This window comes from Pelobates fuscus, chromosome 13, assembly GCF_036172605.1.
Source record: "Pelobates fuscus isolate aPelFus1 chromosome 13, aPelFus1.pri, whole genome shotgun sequence".
NCBI lineage: Eukaryota > Metazoa > Chordata > Amphibia > Anura > Pelobatidae > Pelobates > Pelobates fuscus.
Genome location: NC_086329.1, coordinates 18,461,342 through 18,487,277, shown reverse-complemented (window position 1 = coordinate 18,487,277; position 25,936 = coordinate 18,461,342). Strand labels below are relative to the sequence as shown.

The window sequence follows — 25,936 nt, the reverse complement described above, 5'->3', positions numbered from 1 at the left end:
GCAAAGCTTCATGGGAGTTGTAGTTATACCACATCTGTGGACCCACCTTTATGGACCCACCTTTATGGAAGCCCTGTGCTAAACCAATCAGTAGCTCCCCATTCATAAAATAGGTACAGACTGGAACCTCAAGGGTTAAACGGTTCGAGAACGGTTTATCCCCTTCAGGTAAGAAAGCACCCACGGCACCTGGCATGATCTAGTTAAAGGGACACTATAGTCACCCAGACCACTTCAGCTCAATGAAGTAGTCTGGGTGCCAGGTCCTTCAGGTTTTAACCCTTCAGATGCAAACATAGCATTTTCAAGTGGTGTTCTTCCGGACAAAAAACGCTTGGCTTTCCTGACACTATAGTGATCCTTTAACTTGTACTAATATGACTTGACAGCTTATTGTGGGATGACACAATGGCACCCCTAGCACCATCATCACTACAGCAGGCGGTAGTGACCATGGTGCTTAGAGTATGTATTTTAATTACATGGATATCCAATCATAGATCAGCACATCTTTAATGAAATGTGTTTCTGTGGGGATTTTCAGAGCGTTCAGGAATATTTACTTAACTAGATTTCAAAGTGAATTCAAAAATAAAGGTTAAAATAGTTCAACCATCAGATCGGCTTCTCTGACCTTAAATTTGAAATTCACTTTGAATTCTCACTCTTTAGTAAATCATCACCACCACCACCACCACACAATTCACAAGGTTTCTCTGTTGAAAGAGGAGACTGAAGTTGATGAACTTCCTGTTAGACTCATTCACTGGCTACAATATGATGCTATATATCAGGGGTTCCCAACCCAGTCCTCAAGTACCCCCTAGCCGTTCTGGGTTTAGGGATTACCCAGTTGTGTCCAAGGTGTTTTTAGAAAGAAAGAAAGAAAAGAAACAACCCCACACACTTAAGACACAACAGGGTAATCCCTAAATCGTGAACTGCTGGGGGGGGGGGGGGGGGTCAATTTCCCTTCATAGTAATTTTAACAATTATTACTAAAAAGATAAAATCCATATTTTGAAAGTTTACCTAATGCATGGAACAAAGGTCAAGAAGTAGAATACAAGAATGATGACACTATCTATCCACAAGTCATAAAACATAGAAAGCTACAGAACTTATGGATATCATTTGTTTTTAAACGTTTAGCAGATTTGAAGACATTTTTGCTTGGTGGATCCCCTTACCATTGTTGGAGGCATCAATTCAAATTGTTTAGCAACATTTAAATGTTCATACACTGATTTGTGTGTTTTTATCACTGGTTCAAGAATTGATCTGTAACTTAGTTCCAGGGCAGGTAGATTTAAACATATGCTCAAAACGGATTAACCATTTTAATATGTATAATCTTGTAGGCTCGAACAGCAGGGTGACCTACCGTGCCCCTCCAAAGTTTGTTTCTAGTATAGGTGTCCAACCGTAGCCTATTAAATATTCCAAAAAAGTCGAGATGTTGCAAGTGTTCATTTTATTAATTTTCTAGAACAGTATTTCACAAATGAGATGTGTTTGTATAGTCCTAATCCACATTTATGAAATAATTTGACCGCAACCAAAGGACAATTTTGCATTCATGTAAAATGATTTAATTTGTGAAAACAGACCAGAATGAACTTCAAAACTGCCCTTTGCTGACTTAGTAACAGGTCACTTGTTTAATAAAAATTTGTTTAAAATAAAATAAAAAAAGAAATCTTACAATTTATAATTACAGAGACGACTTTTAAACAAAACAACAAAAAGTATAAATCATAAACCCCATAGGCAGTAGTGTGTCGTCCCAACAAAGCCTTTTCATTAAATTTGAAGAACACTCACACAACAGAAAATGGGGACAAAAAAAATGAAGACTATATCACTTGTCTTAGCTAAAAATAAGTGCAAGTCCTATACAGTGTTTCAGAAAGGAACAGTTAGCCATTGGTATACATCATTAGCCCAATAAGTCCAAATTTAAGTTAGTGACAATCCAAATGTCATGTAATTGGCACAAAAAGGCACCCTAGTGACAAAATGGATAAGCCAGCCAAATAAAAAATAAATCAATCTGTAAGACATGGAAGCGTGAGATTAAATATACACACAGAGCCACACAGTTGTATGGACAGAAACAAAATATACATGTGTAATGAGAATTTTACTTTTACATGATCGAACAGGTAAAATCACGTGGTTCTCATGCAAAGCGTACATACAATTTGTCAGAGTTACTTTTCCAACCACGGAGAGATGTGGAAAAACAATGTTTTTTTTGTTTGTTTTTTCGTAATTTTTTTTTTTTTATTATAAAGCAGCACATATACATATGTTTAACCCATTTTGATGCGAGAGTGGCCAGATAATAATTTCAGCTTTTTCCGCAAGTGAAATAATTAACAAACCACTTTGGTGGTAAAACATTTTGATGGCTCAAATGATGATAGAAATCCCTTTCTTTTACATTTTTGCTTCTGAAGTACATCTAGATAAATAAAGAGTGTCTTCACCGTGACAAAAGTTTCCTAAAATATTGGATATTCTATAAAATAAAATGTAGTGTTTTCTTGATGACAATCGAAAATAAAAGGCTACGGACATTAGTTCAGAGGTAATAGCGGACTCAGAGGTGGGAAAGTGTTGGTGGGTAGCTTGAGGCTAAAACCACAGGTCAGTTTGGACAACTTTTTAAACAATTCAAGTGTCTGGATGACAGAGGAATACACCACAATGGCAGTGGTTGGTATAAAACAGCAGTACACGTGCAGTGGCTTATGACACAAGGTTTGATTTTATGGCTGGCCGAGTGTCATAGCACAACACACTGAATGCCAATCTCTGTGCCTCAGGTACTCAAACTAAACACCCTGTGTTCCTAAAATTTAACATAATTGGAGCAGATGCAAAGCCCTGTCACGACTTGTTCACAGGGGGCACTGAATTGCACTCCAAAAAAAAAAAAGGTAGAAAACTGTAAAGACCCAACTACAGGGGACATTTAAACAAGCTAAATTCACTGTAGTTAGCCTGCTATACTCAAGAACAGAGCTGCACAGTCATTTAGGATAGAGGATCAACTGTTTAAATCACATTCACAATTTTATTAAAAGACAAAAGCTAATGGGGTAAACAACAGCCATGATGCTGTTTTTATATGATAGACACCAAAAAAATTTAACGTCATTTTATCATTACGAAAAAGTCTGTTTTGTCAAAATACTGATTTGTTAATACTTTTGTTTTTTTCGCAAACTTTGTGCAACTATAATATTTTTTTTTTTTTTTAAATGGACCGGATTTACGTTTATACCTTTAAAACCCACAAAGCTGCAGCACAAACCAGCTCTTGCGCAAAAATGCATTCTATAATAGCGAAGGCGAACATAGCCTTGTTTTCCTTTCCAACTGTGTATACTTGCACAGGATCACATGAAACTGGAGAGAAGCAGGCTGATTAATCACCCTAGTATAAAAGAGAATTAATACTATGGAAGCCAAGTAAAAATAGCAATTCTGGGATGGTTGTGTTTTGTGTATGTAGCAATCACCATAGACGCCATTGGCACATCCTGCAAGTTATCCCAGATTTGCTCTTAATACATTAGCTCCGTGGTTAGAATAAATTGTCTCTTGGTTAAAAAGACAGTTGTGCACATAAAGCCAGTGCTAGAGTCCTATGCAAGACCCCAAATTCTTCTGTAATTAATTTCCTTTAGAAGAGTCTGCGTCATTTTCCTAATGAGACTTTGTATATCGGATGCTGTTTAGCAGTAACGGTAGCAGCCTCTTTCTCTCCCACAGAGCTAGCAGCATCACAGGAAGGGTGATGTAAAATTTAAAAACAAATAAAGAAAAATCCTATTTTGTCACTCGAGTGTAAAACAAACAAATGATATTAGAAACAGTGAATTCTTTTGCATATAAAAGCTTGATCACATATATTAAACCCTTTTTTTTTCTTCCTTTTTTAAATGTATCTACAAGATGGGGGGGTTGATTTGTGCAACACTAGAGATTTCTTATCTTGGCACGGTCTTCTGGAACAAATGCCTCCTTCTGTGTCAGAAGTGGGACCTCGCATCATGAAGTCCCCACGGTGCGGAATGCTATGCATCGCATGCGGACTGGTCCATACCATCCAATGTTAGCTGATTTCTATGTGGGGAGTTGGGACTCGGTGGGCCACTTGGGTTCGAACTGTTTGATGGGGTGGAATGTTTTGTGGAATCGGAATCCGGCTGTAAATAAAATAAGATTACATTGTCATGGTGTAGCATGCTTTATACACTTTGCCATGCAGAAATGTCTTTTCCTGGGTCACAAGTTCTAGGTAATAGCAACGTGAAAGCATTTTCTCAAGGTGAATTTCAAATTTATGGTAAAAGTAGCAGAAGTGGTAAATACTCTGTCAGCCACTCTGGCCTTAAACTTGAAATTCACTATAGTGAATAACACTGATCATTTAGCTGCCACAGAGGTTTGAAGGAACACTCCCACTTACTTATCTTCAGCTTTTTCTAACACTACTGCCTCCGTGGCATGAGGAAGGGTTAGCCAGGCACATAGTGAAAGGCTGAGAGCATCAGCCAATGCGTTAAAAGCCTATCACTGGCCACCCATTGAGAGAAACGGTATGTGCTATTTCTATGAGCGGAAATTGCTACATGGGTGGGATTGTTCCTTTAAAATAATCTCTAGAAAATGAAAAGGGGGAAAGAAAATCTTACATCAACCTCTGGTGCTGGACTCTTTTTCCATAATTAAGGGAACTGGAGTCCAAAAACTGCAGGGCAACAATGTTTAAGAACCCTGAACTAATTTTTTTTTTTTTTTTTTTTTAACTTTAATAGATACATTTGGAAGATATCATACCTCTCTTTCCATGTCCTGGTCGGGATCTCCAATGCTCCTGGAGGACAATTCACCAGCACCTTAGGGTAAAAAAATAAAAACAAATCATAATTCACATGTCATTCTACATCTCATGCATGCTCTATATTCTTACTGTGTGTACTCTGTGATTTAATCAAAATAAAATATTTTAGCAAAATGGTTAAACAGTTCTTTTCAAATCAGAAAACTGCATTGGATGTTAACAAAACTTAACGAAAGTCAGATCACTGGTTTTTGGAATTACCTGAAGAGGGCCGAGATACATAGGGTTTACTCCTTTGTTGCTGTTGCCGAGCAAGATTGGTTGACGAAGGTCGTGTCCTTTCCTTTGGGATTTCATCCTGAGATGGTGGCGCAATGCTCTGTGAAAAACCATAATATAAAGTCACGGCAGGCTTTGCACAATGCATTTCAAACTGCTCTCCGTAAAAGCTTAGAGTTCTACAAAACTTTGTTCATCACATATTCAAATTTACTCTCAAACTATCCCGAGAGATTTAAAACTACCCTAATAAAGGACGTCAGATAAATTTGGATTAGCAAAAGGGGAAAAACAGATTTACATCTACCAGGAAAAATAAATTGTTCTGTGACCATATTAGGAGACAGCCGGTAATATGATATTGCACTAGAATAGAGGTAGGTCAGATGTTGTGGACTACAACTCTCGTAATGTTTTTACAGCCATAATGCTGGTCCAGCATTATGTGTGGTGTAGTCCACACCTTCTGAAGTACCGAAGGTTGCCTACCTCTGCACTAGAAAGTCATCGGATGAAGACATAAGGCAGAGCTTTACAGTAGGAGTCTTCAGGGGGAAACAGAGACAGATCATTCTTCCAACAGAGTGGAAGGAAGTACAGAGTATATAGTAGCCCATGATGCTCTGAGCACATAAAGGCACACGGAGACATGTTCATTTAAATTTCCATGAAGCACTCGCGCGATCAAGCATTCCGTTCACGGTGCAGTGCCCACACAGAGTGTCAAAATACAGCCAAGTATATGGAAATATATAAGTAATCTAAGAAAATATATAACCAGACCCAAAAAACAAACAAGAAAAAAACACAACCCCATAGGATTCAGATTCTTCCACTCACGATCTGATTGCCAAGGTCATCAGGTAGGTATATATTTAATTGATAATCCAGTGATTTTTGGACTGGTATGCCTGAAGTCACCTGAAACTCTGCCATTAACACATTGACTCCTGTAATAGGCTGAATGCAGTCTTTAAATGTGCATTTCCCCCCAGTAAGTGTCTACATTAAAATGGAGGTCCTCATCTGGCAACAATTTAAACAAATAAATCAGTTTAGCTAGAACACATGATCCCTCACCAGGTAAGGCAGACACAAAATGTGTTTATACGCAGCGAATGTCACTAGGACCATTTTCTCTCAATTAACCTTTCTGTGATCCAAAAAGGAACAGATTGGGAATTGCTGTGCTGGCAAAAACCTCTGTCAAATTTAAAGATAAAATAATATAATCATCGTCTTCCCCTGCCATTGCACATGTAACCATGACACGATTTAGTGCATGCTGGGAGGTTATTGTGATGGCCTTGCCACCATTACTGAAGTTTTGCCACCCTCCGACTATAATGCTAATCTGCAGCTACCCACCAAAAAAAAAAAAACCAAAACAAAACGGGGTACTCCCGTACTCCCATTGTTTGCAACGGCTGCTTTATCCCATAATCCTCTGTTTAGCAGAGCACATGTAGTTCAGCATGTGTTAGTGATGCTTCTGTTGGCTCCCCCAAATCTAACCTGTCACAATTAGCCAGGCCCATTGTGGTGTGCACATGCTGTATACATATTTGTACAGGCTGAAAAATTCTAGCTTCTTGTATGATGACAGGAGAACAAATATGCATCCCACATAAAAATACCGAAAATGGCTACTTCATCCCACATACCTACACCGCTGAGTGGGTGGTAGTAATTTGAACACTAGTAGCCAATATAAAAACTAAAATTGTCACTACATGCATTTAACAAACCAACGTGCTTGAAAATCAGAAATTGTTTCATCAGTCAGAATGTATAGAACACACACTGCTGACGTTACTGGACATTCTAAAATACATAACACCAAAAATATTGAGGAAAAACAAAAACTGAAAACTAATCTTTAATAGAAAAACTATTTCTATAGAACATTTTGCACAAGTAACATTGGAAAAATACAGAATGCTTCGCAACAAGGCAATCACACAAGGTTAGAAATGAAACAAGGACCAGGTTTGGATGAAGTACTACAGAGAGAAAAAGTAATAGACAAAAATATTGCAAATAAAAAGATGCAACTTGTTATGAGAGAGAGAGACAGAGAGAGAGAGTGTTATAACAGCTGCTTGTATTGAACATTGCCAGGAATAACCAGAACCTCATAACTACCAACACTTAGTATTTCACATCATAGCAGACACAGGAGAAATTAGCTCTGTAAATTATGGGCCAAATTAAAATGAACAGCAGCAGGCATGCTTAAAGAATTTCTCCAACCACTGTAGTGTTTTGAAGTGGTGATGGTACTTGGGCTCTGTATGTGTTGTGTTGCACATACAGAGTTAAAGCAGACTGCCGCTGGAGACCATGCTGGAAACAAACAATTCTATCATCTCACAAATTCCCCCCCCCCCACCCCCCCCTCAGCCCAGCCTCCCGGACATCTCTCCCAAAATATCGCTAAGCTCATGCTTTATTACTTTGACTGTTTTGGTGGCAGTCCCTCTTTTCTTCCTCTCAGTGAATGCTGACGCACTTACTGCAGTGAAGGGTGCAGGAAAAGGAGGTATAAACCCATTCCACCCGAGCTGCAAGCTACATATAATCACCATCTTCCTAGCAGCCGTACACACTGGGCATCATTTCCCATAGTTCCCTGCATACTAGTTGCATTCTAAGAAACTTTAGCATCAGATGAACATCTGACATTCATGCGTCTGATGTAAATACTTAAAAAGTAAACTTTTTTTTTTTCTTCTTTTCTAAAAAGCAAACAATTTCTCTCTCTGAAATGTTAGTTAGGACTCTGGTGTCCAGTTCATAGCATACACACAGAAATGTCCTCTAAAAGGGTGTTTGGTATTCATGGACTATATCTAAAGGCTATATGACATTACTAAGACATCCTAGATTTGGTATTTTCATTATAAGCAGCCCTGTATAGTGTAATCTGATAGCATGGTCCATAGCCAAGCACCGTATTGACAATCTTTCTTTGCGTACGCGGCTGTGGTTTGGCAATGCCTCCTTGTTTTAGCTCTGTCTATCTCTAACACCATCTTCAGCCACAAGCTGCACTCCTGTGTCACTACCTGGCAAATTAGATCTATTCACTAAAGACCACCTACTCGCCTCTCCTTTGATATTCCAATATGTATTTATGGGTGTCAACCCGTAATTACATTCAACTTATTGCCACAACCAACCACCCCCCCCCCCCCCCCAAAAAAAAACCGAGAACATTTCAAATTTATACAAATAATAATAATGTCTAGTATTATGGGACAGCATTTCAAGCACTTTGTTCTCAATGAGTGAGATTGTTCAAGGACCTGACTGAATGAAGGATGCTGACATTGTGGCTCTATGTGTGGTGAAGTGCAGGCAACAAACAAGACTCTTAGAGGCGAAATGGGTCAACAGACACACACACGGATTCCTGAACAAGATAATCTTAAATAACACTTTTTTTTTTTTTTACGAAAAGGCACAAAACACCAAAGTCGTCATCTTTGACGCTGCATTCCTTTTAAAAACACAAACTCCAAACATCTGTACGATACTGTGAAAATGGCGAAAGAAACAAAAACCAGTACAGAAAAGTTACTCTTTGTTAACGAGCTATAAGGCAATGCGATTAGTTTCCGTGCTTCCACCAAACCACAGCACACCATTCAATAAGCCATTTTAAATGGCTATTCCTACCCTTGCTAAGACAGTGGAAGAAAGACAGGAAGAGGAGGATAGAGAGAGGTCTTGGCCATTTTCAAGGAAGATGTCTGCAGAGACAGAGCTCATATGATAGACGTGTTCAAAGTTTGCCGGAGGTGATATCAAAGCGGAGTTGCGGGAGGATGAGAGGGAAGCAAATTCACTCTGTTATTTTTACAGGAAAGAAGAGAAATGGACAGTGACCAAGTAACTATGGATATAGTGGAAAAGAAAGAAGTTCATTTAGAACCAGTGCTCAAACATGTCTTAAATCTCTTCCAGTTTTAAAGAAGGCCGTTTACCAGTGGAAGATCCATGAGGACTTGCATCCCATCTCCGGGCCCCATGTGGGCAACGTGGTTGAAATTGGTGGGATTAGAAATCATTCTAGATCTGAGTTCAGGATCTCTAAGCATTTCCCTGAAACAAACAAAATGTGTTGTTAGCCATTCAGTGTTTGGGAATTCTTTGTCGCATATAGTCCGTGCATTATTTAGAGGCTATATAATACAAAATGAAAGAGGTAAATAGTTTTCCCTTTAATTGGTAGCAAGGGAAGGCTTGCTTAGCATCCTGTTTATAAACAGAAATACATAAAACTAAATAAATGACCTCAACCTGTTAAAATTATCTTCTCATTAATGCAATTCAATAAAAAAAAAAAAGGTTTTACCTCCTTTGCAGTAACCGCTCCTCTTCGGGCACTTTGAAGACAAATCTCCTCTTACTCCTGGTCCTAACCATCTGTTTTTTGCTGTTATCGGATGTCTCTGGTACAGTGAGCATTGCACCCTCTGAAAAATGACAACATATAATTACTACTACTCCAACAGGACCCATTTATACTTAATGCGACAGTCCTGTTTTAATATTCTGATCGATTTTGGTGGAAATGATCTGCCTCTGGCCAAATGCCTCGGAGGATTGATATTAATAGTATAACTTGAGCCATCATGTTTTGGAATATTCACCTGCTCAGATCCACACGGAATGTCCACGTGGCCAGTGGTAGAAGCTAATAACTTAAAAAACGGAACGGAGATGGAGAAATTGCTAATTATCTGTGCTATAGTATTGTCATTGCAGGGCACATTCTGAGAACACACACCTGAATATGAACTCTTCAAATATAGAAGACGAGGCGGCTCAGAATTCAAGAAGTTCAGAGTACCATCCACATTTAATGGCTTAATCTGTAGTTAAAAAAAAAAAATTAGTATAGAAAAAGCCAACAGAAAATGTGTGAATTATGATATTTTTTTTTTTTTGCGTCTTCAAATTACCCGTCGTAATCCAATTGTCTGAACCCATTCCATGGTGGACACGTCAAACACGTCTATACCATATTCACTGTACACGGTTACATAAGAGGAATTACAACCTGTGAGGGGAAAAAAAAAACAACTGTAAATAAGGCTTATTCACATGTTAACGTGCTTTTGGAATTGTGAGAGGGATGACCCAAAGTACGGTCACAGCGTGCCAGCTGCCTACGCAGAGTAAACAATTCTTTAACCCTGACTGCGAGCAATGCATTTATTGATTATGGGGTAGGTAAACTTTTCACAGTAAAAATTGTAATTTCAGTATTGCTCATTCAGTTTAACTGCAGGGAGATTTCGGCTTTTATGCCCAGAAAAAACGTTTAGTGCTGTAATGTGATCAGTAAATAATGGCAGATATACCAGGGATGCTAGATATTCCCAGTGACAACAGGTATCTATTGCCACAATTCAGCTTTGTAAATAGTCAAAGGGATATTTAATTCCAACATGTGGCTGGACCCAGTCACATGACAGCCTGAATGTGAATGGAACTGCACATTATAAACTTAATACTACTTTAACCATGTCAGGAACACGGATAGGCACCTTATTATTGTTATTGTGTTCTAGTTCCTGAAGGAGTTAAAGGAATAAAATTCTAGTGATGCCCTTTGTAACTGTAATTAAAGATCTAAAAACAATTTTAATAATCCGGTATGCCGAGGCTCTTATCCCCTGGATTGAGACACGACCATATCACAATCCATAGAAACTGGGACAAATGCAAACAGTAAGTTGCTTACTGTAGCAGCTTTGACTTCTCCTGTGCAGTAGAGACCCCTCTGACAATGGAAAAAAAATAATCTTATAATATGTTCTGAAAAATGCCTTAACGTTAATGATATTTCACTTAAAGGGACACTATAGTCATCAGAACTACAGATTAATGTAGTTGTTCTGGAGAGTATAGCATGTCCCTGCAGCCCTTTTAATGTAAACTATGCTTTTTCTCTGCATGGAGACGCTGAACGCCCCCTATAAAGATGCATTGACTCAATGCATCTCTATGAGGTGAAGGCGATTTGCTAGAGTGGCGTTCAGCCCCGACCCCTTGGCTGAGATCATCAGAATTGACAATCTCAGCCAATCCAATGCTTTTCTATTAGAAAGCATTGTGATTGTCTGAGATTGTCATTTCTGATGATCTCAGCAAAGGAGGCAGATGGGGCGGGGCCAGCAAATAAGATAGATTTTCTTATTATTTAAGGGGGGGGGGGTTCAGGGATCCTACATATGTTTTTAACACTATAGGGTCAGATATGCAAGTTTGTGTTCCTGACCCTATAGTGTTCCTTTATACTCTCTGAGCTAATTTTCCAATTGAACAGCGGGTTGCCAATCTAACACCACGTACACTATTTTATTCTCCTACTAACATGCAATTAGAACCAACTGCATTCTGTATTACAAAATAATAACTAGATTTGTGCAACAATTCCAGCTGGTTCCTCTGATTGAAATTCTTTGAATCCACACCCGAACAAATCAATCCGTCTGGTATTTACCTGTGAAGTCTTACTCAATGAATAATCCTGGGTTAATTGATTTGTTTGGGTGTGAATTAAAAAAAATTTGAGTCAAACCAACCAACCAGACCTAATTTTTGCACGTCTGATAATAAAATATATACGTAAAAAAAAAAAAAAGCAGTGGATCTTTTAAAGCTACATAGAAACAACAGATAAATTAAAAATAAAGGACTACATCACACATTTGGACCATGAAACTATAAACCAGCATATACAACCATGCAGCAACATAAGAAGGCTGTCCAGTAATATTGTTAAAGGAACACTACAACGCACTGTTTTAGAACAGTATGACTTCTTACCAGGAGTCTGCTGAGTGCAAAACAGGAGCTTCCATTAGCTTTTCTGAGTACCTTTGGGTTTAGCCGATTGGCTGAGGGCGTCTGAGTTAAGCCCAGTAGTGCAGAGCATAGCTCGTTGCCTGACTGTGATCATGTGAGAGCTTCCAGCTCTAGATCTTAAGTAGTGCAAGCAGGGAGCAGCAAACAATTTTACTATTTACAATGAGAGGGCGCCAGGGCACTCCTGCCACCATAACCACTACAGAGTGCAGACCTAGTTATGGTGCTTTGAGTGCTAGACTGTTTATGCATTCAGCCATGTGTTGCAAATAACTTGTTCATTTTAACAGCACACTACAACTACATGCTTGTTAAAGCAAATGTTTTCCTCCCTGGTATTTTTCGGGAGTGAAACAGATCAAAACACTAACAGCACAAAGACTTGCCTATAAAACATTAGTTTCATGAACATTTGTGTTAAATTCAAATACAGGAGACTACAGGCTAAAGAGTGATAAGACATGTATACATACTGCATGCAACTGGAGTGGTGGGCCACATTAGCTCCTGCAAGCGTGACCTTCGACCTTGAGAATCCACATATATTCCCATTTGGCTAAAGCAAAGCAGGTACTCATTGTTGCTTATCTCCACCGCACACAGGGCATCGAAGGACTGCTGGGACAGGAAGCTAAGGGAGGGATCGTTCGAGTTTACAAGATGTATGCCTTGTCCATCTCCATGAATGTTTAACAGAGAAAACCCAGACTGGTATCCGACGCAAAGCTTGTCTTTAAATACAGACAACCACTGTACATTTCCTGGAGCCAAGATCTCATTAAACTTCTTATGGAATGGTTTAGTTCTGTGGATTTCATAACAAAGGATCTGCCTTTTGACAGCCACAAACAAGCAAGAGGTGGGCGATTTCTTTATGGATCCAGTGGTAATGAACTGGCAGCCTTTGGATTCTGGTAGCTTGATGTCAAAGGTGCCCTCCGAGCCATCCAACAAGGTCCAAGGGAACAGATGAACGTGATGGTTACGACCACACACAAGAACAACAATCTTCTCTTTTGGGACAAGTTCGATCTGGTAGACCTTCTTACAGTCCGCTGCTCGAACAATGACTGCAACAACAGATCAGGTTATCAGTTACTACACATCTACTTCACATTGAAAGGCAGTCTTCCAATTAAAAAGGCCGTAGCACCTAGTTATACATATACCTCTAATACTGCTAGAACAATATATATATTTAAAAAAAACGTGCTTGCATACACTGACACTTTTTTACACTTTTTTTTTTTTTTACATGGTCACATCTCCCAACATTTAAAATGAACAAGGAACAATTATTTGAAGGTGGTGTAGCTGTGAGCATCATTTAGGTGACAGTATCATAGTGAATTTTTAGGCAACTCCATGAGCTACACTGTCTGTAATTTACTTATTTTAATTTAAAAGAGCTACAGGATTAAGACCGCACTCTACATTCTGTGTATTAGAGCACCACAAGCTCCATAGCAAGGAAACACAGAAATGGAAGGTATGTATGCGTGTTTATTGCTGTGGAATCCAAATTATCACTCAACACATACCAAACATCTTATGCTCAGAAAAGAGACGGGAAAATCTCTGGTTTTCCAGGCCAACTAAACCATTAACAATTATACTAACAAACAGCTATAAGAAGTTTGATACTATTTCCCAAGATGCAATAAATTATTTTATAAACGACTTAGTAAATCAAAGTTAACATACCATCTCTCGTCACCTCTATTACATACAGTCCCTCTTCTGTGCCAACAGCTATTCGATCTTTATCTAGGTTGGAGAAGACAGTGAATCGTTAATCACATTAAATTACAAATCGAATGTTTACAATGCTGAACAAACATCAGATCAGCATGGAGATTTCACAAATATAAACAGCAGTATATTATATGCAATTAAAAGATGGTTCACGGACGATCAGATAAGGACGTTCATACCTACAATAGCGGCAGCCGATGCTGCTTTAATAAGGGGCAGGGTGCTGTCATATGCTTCCTGTGGACAATGCACCACCTGGTTTTTAAGATTGTTCTTTTGTAAGATAGACTGCAGGCCTTCCAAGATACCAACCCACTTCCGCTTCTCAACTTCATTCTCCGTTAGGATCAATAAAGAGGTTGTGGTCTTAGGCGAACCTAGAAAAGAGGCTGTCACCTATACAGCCAATAAGAAAACCTTTAGACAGCAAAAAAACACAAGTATAATTGCACCAAGCCTAAGCTGCTATCAGACGCTTGGAATTTTAAATGTGCAGCATTGAAGTCTATATCCAACATATAGGAATGGCAGACATGCGTTGATTGTATTAAGGAACCTTTATTCAGAAAGGCTCTAGAGAGCTAAAAACACTGTACTGGTGGTATGCCGTAAAGGTACAGTAAAAATAAAATGAGTGGCTGGTTATCTGTATAATGGGGATTGAAGATAGTGCTGCAGACCATCGGACATGGGTGATTGCCATTTATCACATGTACCTTTCATTTCTGTTTAATCCAGGGTTCATAACCAGAGAGGTTACAACATATACATACATATTATATTTAATAGTTTATACAATGTTAAACAAATCTGCAGTGATGTTACTACTGCAAAGGATTCTGGGTGGGTATATGCAAATTAGTTAAACAATCATATTCTTATTAGTTTAACAATTAAGCAAGTCTTATGGCTTGACTGGTGTGCAGATTTTTGTTTAACATTGTATTAACTATCCACAGACTTCAGGTGGAAGGGGATTTTCAATCACAATTTCTTCCCACCATAACCTATTTGGATTTTGCGATTATATTTGATGTATTTATGCTTTTATTAATAATTGTTCATTCCCACTACCCCACTAACCCCTACATCTATCACAACATACATATATCCTTAATTGTATGGTTCCCCTGTGATGACAATATTTCTCAACACTTTAATAAACGGACTTTATTGCGAATTTGATTTCATCATTGATCATTCAAGTAGAAAACACTTCTGTACAAGGCTTACCCGAAATATGCATGGAATGTCCTTGCGTGTGGCGTGTATCACATCGGATGCCAGGACAGAGCTCACAGAAAATTCTTCATCTCTGATTAACGAAGAGAAGAATGGGAGTAAATATTAGTTAACAGATAATAAGGAGTTCGGTTTTGACACCTAATGAATTAGTAATCAATTTAAAAATAAATGAAAAGTAGAACATTGAAAAGGTCACAACAGCTATTGGTTTGGTAGCTACAGACAAACTAGCAATCACTGTGGATATCAATCAAATGGATTAAGAGTTCTGAAACAGCTTGCCAGCAACTTAACGCACAATCACAGACAGGAATGTGAAAAAATGTAATTGCAAGGTGAAAACTAAGTAAACTTATGGGAAAAAGCATTAATGTAACAACGTGGCATTTACTAAACAGACTAATAATATGGTTAATATTTTAATAAATAGAAGAGCAATGTTATATTACTTGCACAAGATATGATGATATTTTTGTTTTTCACTGCATGATGTCATAATGCAACTATTGATTTGCACTCGGCACAATAAAGGAACAATATAGCTTCAGGAACCCAAACATGTCTTCCTGACACTATAGTATTAAACTGACTACTTATGTAACTGCTCTGTCCCCCCACCCCCCTTCAATCACTCTAAAAATGTGTTAATTAAAACTCACTTTTTCCAGCACACCGCGGCTGTCTTTCTTCAACTGGCTCCACCTCCATGGCTGAGATCGTCAAAGTTGATGATCTCAGCCCATCCAATGCTTTCCATAGGAATGCATTGGGAGGCTATTGTTCATGCGAGCAATACACTGATCTGTGCAATTCAGCATTTTCTCAAAGGGATCCATTGAATCAATGCATCTTTATGGTGAAAGTTCAGCGTCTCCATGCAGAGCCCATAGAGGCTGAGTGACTGCCACTAGAGGTGCTACTAGGCAATAATGTAAGCACTGCTTTTTCTCTGAAAAGACAGTGTTTACATTAAAAAGCCCGCAGGGACATACTATCCACACCAGAAGAACTGCAATAGGCTATACAAGTTCTGGTGACTACAGTGTCCCTTTAAAGGACCACTATAGTGCCAGGAAAACACTTGTTTTCCTGGCACTATAATAGGGTCTCTAGGTCGTCCCCCCCCCCCCACTCTTAGGGTCCCCCTCCTGCCGGGCTCTAGGGTGAGGAATGGGTTAAACACATACCTTTTCTCCGCCTCCTTTCCCGTCAGCGGCTGAATGCGCATGCGCAGCAAGAACCGCGCGCGCATTCAGCCAGTCTCATAGGAAACCATTCTCAATGCTTTCCTATGGACGCTGGCGTCTTCTCACTGTGAAAATCACAGTGAGAAGCGCGGAAGCGCCTCTAGCGGCTGTCAATGAGACAGCCACTAGAGGCTGGATTAACCCATATGTAAACATAGCAGTTTCTCTGAAACTGCTATGTTTACAGCAGAAAGGGTTAATCCTAGATGGACCTGGCACCCAGACCACTTCATTGAGCTGAAGTGGTCTGGGTGCCTATAGTGGTCCTTTAAGTGATTGGCTATTTAAAGGAATTCACTCTATGTTTGTTTTAGTTTGATAAAGGCTCCTTATGGGAGCCGAAATGCAAGGTTTTCCAGTAAAATCTTCATGATTCTTGATACGTTGGGAATGGTCCGTCCTGGTCTGGAGATACGACGGATGGAAATTGCTTAGCGAGTGCCACTCCACTTTATGCATAATGAAAGTAAGAGCTAGTGTTAGCCAGAACATTTCTTCTATATATTGAGACAGCCGAAATTCTAACAAATTCATACATAAATATATTTGGATGTTTAAGACTAACTTATACCGCTGTGCTGCCAGTGTGAACTACAAGTAACGAGTGCAAGCTCCCATGACGCCTACCTACACAGTATTGGGACAATTCACAGATGTGTGCATACCACATGAAATTAGAGAGAGAAAAAAAAAAAGCAACAGTGCATGTATAATTAGGTATATACATTAGTTGAAGTGTATCTTGACAATAACTTGTGGATAACCGGTTTATCCTTAAAGAATTTTAGTAAAGAGCGATATAGCTAGTGGAATATGGAACCCATGCCAAACAGAACACACGTTAATAACATTTTATACGCAGGCGGCTTTAGATCCAAACTCGTTACAGCTTGCAGCAAAGTCAGCAGCCAAGAAATACTTGTTTATTATACCGATGACTGATGTGCAAGATCAAAATAACGAGATGCCAAAGAACAAGAGCAGACCGGTGTTTCTGTGAGTCTATGAATGCTTTAGTGACCTGGACATTGACAGGGGTAGACATAGAATCTGACTGAGGTTTGGGGATATTTGTAGGCAGATCAGATACATGGCAGAGGTTACATTTAGCTGCTGATGCGGAGGACTAATCCTGCAAGTTGGAGGGAATAACAAAGGGTGAGAGGAAGAAGGGGACCAAATAACTAAAGTGAGCATGAAGGACAGGTCACACTGTTGAATTATTTTTAACATTAACATTCCTTATCTGAACAGAGTGTCAGTGGGACCAGGATGTTTACAGTAATACAATGGCAGAGACAATCTCTAAATACCAAATATACTAAACCATTTGTCATTATTTTTTTCTTTTTCCCGGGGCTTCTATGGCAGCTAACAAAGGCCACATTATCTGTTTTCTAATAATTTTGTCATGTAAAAGTGACTGATAAAAGTGTATACAAAGCTTTACATGCACTTAAAATACTTAACCGATATCAGAGAAAATACACACCTAAGATCCACAACTTGGCTTGCAATCACTCCAGGCTGCGTAGACTTTCCCTCTGGAACATCATACAAAAATAGCTTACAGTCACAGACCACAGCGTACGCTCTCTGCCAGCCTTTTTTCACTCCTGTTGGCTTCGGGATCTGTTGAAAATATTTTAAATATTTTTTTAACACATATGGCTAGTGCAATAAGGTTATGTTTTAGTTCATACATATAGTAAAAGAATGGTGAGCAATTTAAATTTACAGATCACTTTCAGAACCTACAGCAACGTACAACCCATAATATTGTAACATTGGGATTGCAATCTGCATGTTTGCCAGAATAAAAAAAACACAGCTGCTCTGGAAAACCTGATGATCCACAGAAGACCATCTGTTTTTATTATGAGTATTGTCAAAACTCACCAACCTCATTGAGTAAATCTACTTACCCTCACATAGCCCTTGTAAGCCGTTCCGATCCCTCTCTGTACATCAACTCCAAGCGGCCGTTTGGCTTGCTCAGCTGGGATAGGGCAGACCTGCGGGGAGCTGTCTTTGCATGAAACATGACATGCAAACGGGCACACTAAAATAAGAGAAACATGTATGAATTTAACAGTCTTCATATTAAGACACAAATACCCAAGCATGGCCATTCTATAGAAATGAATAATAAATTTATTAGGATTTGACTAGCACACACAAGTTAAATCACATATGCTATAAGGCTCCAATTAACCTGCTCAAAGGTGCCATCTACGCAGACAGCATGGTGGCAGAGTATGGGGGCTGAAGCTATTTTTAGCGGTCTATCAGTGCAGTGGATGTACAGGCTCCAACATAGACCACTCAGCTGGAACATGTACAGATTAATTAGGAATGTATACATTCTGTATGAGAACACGTACATCTACTTGGAAACAACAATCTGAAGGTATGTGCGACCAACTGATAACTGCAGCCATTCTCTGCAGATTTAATTAAAACACGTTATGGGCGTGGCCTGGAGCTCGAGCTGCATGAACGTACACTCGTGAAGCTCCCGTGATTCCTGTGAGCTATAAAAGAAATTGAGCAGAATTGGACCCACAAACTAGTACATACCTGCAGGATGTCCCAGAGACAAAAAAACAAGGCTGCCAAAGCGGATCGGGCTGAGTTTTTTTTCTGGCGCAAGCAAATGCGCTAAAATCAAGGGAAGGCCCTACGCCTAGCCAAGATTACGGCGACCCGCGCTCCAGGGAAAGCTCAGTATCACTTCCGATCTCACCAAGCTCCCAGCTAGACTAGTGGCCCCTGACCGCATCAGCCATGCCAATGATGTCCAAATTCTCAGCCTCAATCCAAAACAGCATCACAAGCCAAATACATACCTTCACCATGGAATTGCAGAAGGAAATCAAGGACATTGGCCTGCACACACTGCATATGGAACAGAAGATGAATGAATATGCAGGAGCAAATGGCAGCTTAGCAGATAAGATGCAAGAGCTGGATGCCATATTGGAGGCCCAAAGGATAAAGCTGGCAGATATCGAGGACCTGTCTCGCAGGAACAACCACCGTCTTAGAGGCATCCCAGAGTCTGTCTCCAACTCAGATCTGAAATCTTACCTATTGGAGATGTTCTAGGCAATCACACCGGTTATACATCCTGACCAGCTCCTAATCGATGGAGCCCATAGGCGCCAAGACCTAAACATCTACTGACATCGACACCACAAGATGTTATTACCAGGGTACACTTTTTCCATGCCAAGGAGAAAATAGTACGGGCATGCGGAAACACGAGCCCACGAGGAAATAGAACGAGGCAGCGGTCTAAGTTTTACCGGCGTTCGTGCGACTGCCAAGACAAAAAGAGTTCCAGGCACTCAACGACCAAGTACCGCTACCCACGTTTGGGAGACAAGATGGATGCCATTTTTTTTGTCGACCGCGTGCATCGGTTATACGAAATGGCGGCCACCCAGGGGTAGCATTCATTGATTACTTCCCTTGCGGTTTCGCACTTAAGTTGCTCTTGTGAACAATCTAACGGGGCACAGGGGTGGTCCTCGTTCTGTGAACGAATGGATCTTGTTCGAACGAAGTACTCCCGAAAAGAAAAAGGGTAAAACACACGAAATGAGGGTAAAACACACAAAATAGGTGGCAAGGTCCGCCACAGGAGACACGCTTTGGAAACCCCATGGCTCCTCCAAACGCAACTCAAAGTTATGCCCCACCCACTACGAAGATAGTATCTTCTAATGTTAAGGGGCTTAATTCCCCATGAAAGCGGAGACTACTGTATCAGGATCTCAAAACAGGTTGTCGACATTGCATTTTCGCTAAATGCTACCCAATACAGTACCAAGCTCTCTCTGACAATACAACAAAAGGGGTATCCATCCTCATCCATAAGAATGTGGCCTTCATCCCACAGAGGACATTCACAGATCCCAGAGGCAGATTTAGAATACTTGCAGGCACGTTTAACAATATACAATACACGCTAGACTCTGCCTATTTTCCGATCAACATACCTTTCCTTTGTTCACGGCTACACAAAATTGAGGAATATAGACAGGGAGGCCTTATCATAGGCGGGGATTTTAATTCTATTCAGTCCCTACAACTAGACACAACGGCTGACACCACAGGTAATAGAAAGAAACGTTTAACTACTCTAGTACTCCACGGCCTCTATGATGGGGGGAGAACCTTGCACCCAACAGAGCAAGATCATACATTCCATTCCCAGGTACACAATACTTACACTTGCATTGACACATTTTTTCTAGATTGCATAGCTTTGGGTCAACTTTCCACATGCTCCATAGGAGCAATTTTATGGTCTGACCATAGTCCAGTTTCTATAGACACAGAGGAAAATGAGATACGGCTGTGCATAATAAGATCAAAGTAAATAATGCGCCAGAAAGGTGCCTGCCCCGATAAACTTTGGGCGGCCATAGTCCAGTTTCCCTGGGCCTCACAGACACTTGTCAGTTTAAGGGCAAAGGTACCTGGCGCCTTAGCCAGTCACTCCTATCAGATGCAACCTTTACAAACACAATTGGGGACAAGCTCCGAAACTACTTTACCGAAAACAATGATGGCACCACCTCTATCGATAAGATTTGGTCAGCCCACAAGGCAGCAGTCCGATGACTGTTTATTAGAAGCTCCTCATTTCTAAAAAGGCAGCACCAAACTACCCTAGAGGACTGCCACATACAAATAGCCCTGATATCTACACAGAACAAATTAAAACCATCCCCTGAGTTAGCTGTACAACTTAAACAATTGTATGACAAACTAACCTGCGAAGACCACATTTTTCCTACATAAGCTTTGCGCCAATTCCTACCACAACAGCGGCAAATCTTCTAGTTTCCTAGAAGCTAGGCTCCGGAACAGAAGCGTGGCCTCAGAAATTGCTTACCTTAACGACAAAGCAGGCACCAAACTAATAGACCCTGACAGATCAGCGAAGAATTTGCTAAATACTATTCACAACTCTATAATTTGGAAACTGAGCCAGGTACGAAACCAATCAAGTCTCACTCTATCTCAAAATACCTTGAGAAATTTAAACCCCCTCGGCTCACCCAACCCCAAATTGACACTTTGCTTAACCCCATAACCCTAGATGAAAATTACAGAGGTGATTCACAAATTACCATCCAACAAATCGCCATGGGGCGGGCAGACTGCCAAATTCTTATTATAAAAAAGTTTGCTAATATACTGGCACCCCATCTTCTAACAGTATATCATAAAACCACTGAGACAGGCTTTCTCCCACCAGAGATGCTCCTTGCTACAGTTGTCACACTACCAAAGTCGTGGCAGCCCCCTAACACATGCAAGAATTTACGCCCTATTTCCCTACTCAACACAGACGCCAAAATCTACGACAAGATAATAGCCAATAGGCTGACCCCCATTCAACCCTCTGTTATTAAAGATGACCAAACAGGCTTTGTCAGGGGGAGGCTGGGACTCGACAATACACGAAAGCTGTCATTAGTGTTGGAACACTTCAGGGTGGCCGGGCGGGGCTGTCTCCTGCTGGCCCTAGACGCAGAGAAAGCGCTTGACCGCCTTGGTTGGCCGTTCCTGACACAGACACTGATGTTGTATGGGTTTCCTAGACAAATCATCACACAAATTTTCGCCCTATATGCAAAACCCATCGCTCAGGTCCTGCAAGCTGGATTGCTCTCACCCCCTTTTCATATTACCAATGGTACGAGGCAGGGCTGTCCCCTGTCTCCCCTGCTGTATGTGCTAACCCTACAACCCTTTTTAATGCCACCAGGACCAATACTAACATCCACGACGTGACCTTGGGAGAGCAAGATATAAAAATTAGTGCATTCGCCGATGATATCTTGCTATATAATACCCTCTTTAGTAAGTGGACTCCACTATTCCTTACGTGGACGGAACAAATTATTTCATTAAAAATGTCCATTCTCCCAACGCTACAATATCTATTTCGCACGTTACCGATACCTCTACCACCTACCTATTTCGATACGGTTAAGAAAGATTTAACTCACTTTGTTTGGGCAGGAAGTAGACCAAAGGTGGCCCATAAGCTATTACAAACGCCTGTGAAATTGGGAGGCTTTGCTTTCCCCAATATAAAAACCTATTGTTACGCCTCCATACTACCCTCCTCCATGCAACATTTCCTCCCCAACTCACCCCTACAATGGGTATTAATAGAACAATTGACCTACCGATTTAGGCTATCTAAAAGGTTCCGACCACCCACTCTGCACCTGCACCTGCACAAGTGAAACTAGCGATCCAGATTTGGGACATCAACCGAACTAAACTATCCCACACCTCCCCCCTCTCTAAAGCAACTCCAATCATGGCACTCGCACACTGCCTTCCTACATTCCATGCTAGACCATGGAGGGACTATGGGATTACGCATCTAAAACAGGCATACACAGGTGACAAATTAGCAGACTGGTATATGGTCCCAGCCCGGATACACTCGATTTTCCCAACTTCATCCCCAATGTGCTGGAGATGTGGTAAGGCAGATGGCACTATGCTACATATCTGGTGGCAATTTACTCACCCGATTTTGGAAATCAGTCCACCAACTGGTGCTTGATACGACTACTTTTAAAGTACCGTTTAACCCATTAACATACCTTCTCCTAGAACTGCCTGAGGACCTGCCAACTCATAAGAGGAAACTAATATTGCGAGAGCTTGGCAATCTAAATCCCCTCCATCTTTTTCCTCCCTCCCAATGAAAATAAATACGAAATGCATAGCGCGTTTGTGTAACTTCATTCACAAACGGCTTCTACCCTGGAATGCGCAAGTCCCGATATATACTTGCTGTAGCTTGTAAACCTCCCATTAGACCAGGATGTATATTATGATGCAGAGTATTGTAACTTAGTTTGATGGTTATGTAACTGGTGAATCTAATCCGCCCTCCCTTCCCATATTTTCTGTATCCCCAAACCACAATTGTTTGATTTATTAAAACAAAATAAAAACTTTAAATGAAAATAAATAAATAAATAAAACAACAACATGTTGTAGTCAAATCACTGGTAGCTATGGGTCCTGGAATGAACCTTAAAAAAAATAAAAATCATTCATGTCAAGTCTTGGGCATGCACAATATTTGTACATACGTACCTTCACAAGCATAACCTTGCCGGACTAATCCAACCATAAGCGATGTGCAGTGGGAACACTGTGTCGGGCTCAAGAAGGACTTTATTACAAGCTGATGGGCTTTAGGCTGAAATAAAATACTGTCGGTGAGTTTAAAGTTCCGCAGGAGGCAATAGACAATATCAGAACAATTCCACTACGACTGAAGAACACCGTACACATTACACCACGTTACAAGTAAATATCAATGATGCATTTTAAACAAAACATTAAAAAATTTATTTAATCGAGGTGAACAATAAAACTATAGCACAAGTTCTCTCTTAAGAGGCTACAAACATTTTCTGGTTTATATATAAAAACAGAATTATTTTAAATTTTTAACAAAGGAGAATTTCAAATTTAAAAAATAGCCAAATAACAGCTATGCTCTCAGTTCGGCTACTCTGGCCTTCAATTTAAAACAAACTTTGAATTCTGACTTTAGTGAATAATCCTGTAACTGTACAGTGTGTGTGGCTGGAAATCTCTCATCTATAATATGAAAGAAGGTTGAGAAATGCTGGAACAGACTTTGATTATAGAACGATCGAGGTTAAAACGCAGATCGTGTGAAACAGTAAGTGGTGCCATTTCACATGTTGTGGAAGGATAAGCGTTCATGCTACTTCCTGACATCTGAAACAGAAAAGTGCTAAACGTGTCATCGGCAGAAAGATTGGAACACATGGCACTCCTCGACTCACAGAACCCCCCCCCCCCCGAAAAAAAAACCACTATAACCATTCAGCTGGGTGAGAAACTTTAATCAGCAACATATAGAGTAACCAATGTTGTCAGATACAAGGTGCTGCCAGGTTCCTCAGGCAGCCTTTGTTCCATTTTGGGGCTGGCAGTGGTTACATACATTTTATTTATACTGGTCTTGAGTCACTTCCAGGTTGTGATCCCTATGAGGACTGAGATTTTCATGACCCACAAGGCTGGAATGGACATATTTTCCTGTTTATCTTTAGCTTACAGTGCAAAAAAAAGACACACAATTTTCTGTGAGGTCCTAAAACGACGGTGTGTAAAGAAATTAAATATACACCATCACTAGTCCCCAAGCGTAAGTAGACTGGAAGATTACTAAAATATTTAACCTGCAGCCTTAACCAATTAAACACGGTTACACAAAGGCATTGAATTTACCCAGGAGACACTACTTTGAGCTGTAAAATACAATTCCCAACATAAAAGAAACAATTATCCTAGGTAATAAAAGATATATAGTAAAACACTAACAGATATTTTCCCACGAGGGCCTTTAAACATAAAATACATGGAAAACGCCAATAAATTAACATTTAGTGTGCTGACACAGAGCAACTTCTACTCCAGTCATTATATAGAAAGCATTACCTATAGAAATCCAAAAACCTTACCTTTGGGACCGAGATGGAGATTGGTGTGAAAGTGGGAGAAGGGACAGGTTTTAAAGATGGTGTCGGCTCCTAAAATAACAAAGGAAAATAAAAGTTTTTAAGTAATATGCGAATATGTTTATGCAAGGTAAAGACAAAACATCCCCACTAATAAAATAAAAACACACTTTGAAGTAGGCATATTTAATGGGAGTCTGAATAGCGTTTGTATATTTTCTAAGTATATTCACAATTTTTATGGGGGAAAAAAACCCCACCTCTGATGCTCGCCTTCAAGATTTCTCGAGGGCTGCACCGTTCCTATGGAACTCCCTTCCCTCCTCCGTTAGATGCTCACCCAGTCTCCACTCCTTCGTTAAAAACCCACTTCTTCATAAAAGCGTATCAATTAAACTGTTAATAGCTCCTCACTGATTCCTCTTCTACAACTGTCACTAGTCTAATATTATCCTTAGCTTTTTGTGTCATTTTACCCCACTCCCTCTAGCATGTAAGCTCATTGAGCAGGGCCCTCAACCCCTCTTTTCCTGTGTGTCCAACTTGTCTGGTTACAACTACATGTCTGTTCGTCCACCCATTGTAAAGCGCTGCGGAATTTGATGGCGCTATATAAATAACATAATAATGATAATAAATGTTTTTAAAGCAGGACACGACTTGACATTTGTATATCCATTCCACATGTCTGCTAGGTTTGAAAAGTGCCAATTTAAAATGAATAAGTGTAAATATAAATAAATCAATTACCAGTCGACCATTAGGATTCTTATGTGGAAACCGCCAAAGGAGGCTAAAAAGTGTAGATGTTCTTAAAGAGACACTACTGTCACTGAAACAACTTTAGCTTAATTAAGTCGTTATAGTGTAAAGATCATGACCATGAAGTTTCACTGCTCAATTCAATGCCATTTAGGAGTTAAATCACTTTTTTTCGGTTTATGTAGCCCTAGCCACACCTCCCGTGGCTGTGACTGACAAGCAAAATGGTTTCATTTTCAATCAGATGTTACTTACTTTAAACGTTTTTATCTCCTGCTCTGTAAATTGCACTTTAATTACATCCAGGGCACTCCTGCACTATCTAGCAAGCTTTTAACAGAGCAAGAGAAAAGCAACTCTAA

At 40.0% G+C, this 25,936-nt stretch overlaps 2 protein-coding genes across 5 annotated transcripts in view; one reads left to right on the top strand and one right to left on the bottom strand.

Moving 5' to 3' along the window:
* The window catches only part of AMN (amnion associated transmembrane protein), a 52,879-nt gene extending 47,854 nt beyond the window's left edge, over window positions 1-5,025 (top strand). The window contains exon 13 of the mRNA XM_063439621.1: window positions 4,833-5,025. The gene's annotated coding sequence lies outside the window, so the exon portion shown is untranslated. The remainder of the gene's footprint in view (window positions 1-4,832) is intronic.
* Window positions 1,456-25,936, bottom strand: part of CDC42BPB (CDC42 binding protein kinase beta) — a 97,955-nt gene continuing 73,474 nt past the window's right edge. For 2 of the 4 annotated variants that reach the window (XM_063439613.1, XM_063439614.1), the window contains 16 exons: window positions 24,816-24,884; window positions 23,410-23,515; window positions 18,192-18,328; window positions 17,759-17,898; window positions 15,008-15,089; window positions 13,954-14,170; window positions 13,724-13,786; window positions 12,493-13,089; window positions 10,108-10,205; window positions 9,933-10,017; window positions 9,498-9,618; window positions 9,127-9,244; window positions 8,819-8,989; window positions 5,120-5,237; window positions 4,855-4,913; window positions 1,456-4,220 (listed from right to left, as the gene is read on the bottom strand). In XM_063439613.1, the coding sequence (XP_063295683.1) occupies window positions 4,089-4,220; window positions 4,855-4,913; window positions 5,120-5,237; window positions 8,819-8,989; window positions 9,127-9,244; window positions 9,498-9,618; window positions 9,933-10,017; window positions 10,108-10,205; window positions 12,493-13,089; window positions 13,724-13,786; window positions 13,954-14,170; window positions 15,008-15,089; window positions 17,759-17,898; window positions 18,192-18,328; window positions 23,410-23,515; window positions 24,816-24,884 (2,313 nt within the window). In that variant the 3' untranslated portion in view covers window positions 1,456-4,088. The remainder of the gene's footprint in view (window positions 4,221-4,854; window positions 4,914-5,119; window positions 5,238-8,818; window positions 8,990-9,126; window positions 9,245-9,497; window positions 9,619-9,932; window positions 10,018-10,107; window positions 10,206-12,492; window positions 13,090-13,723; window positions 13,787-13,953; window positions 14,171-15,007; window positions 15,090-17,758; window positions 17,899-18,191; window positions 18,329-23,409; window positions 23,516-24,815; window positions 24,885-25,936) is intronic. The other 2 variants (XM_063439615.1, XM_063439616.1) reach the window with 1 other exon arrangement.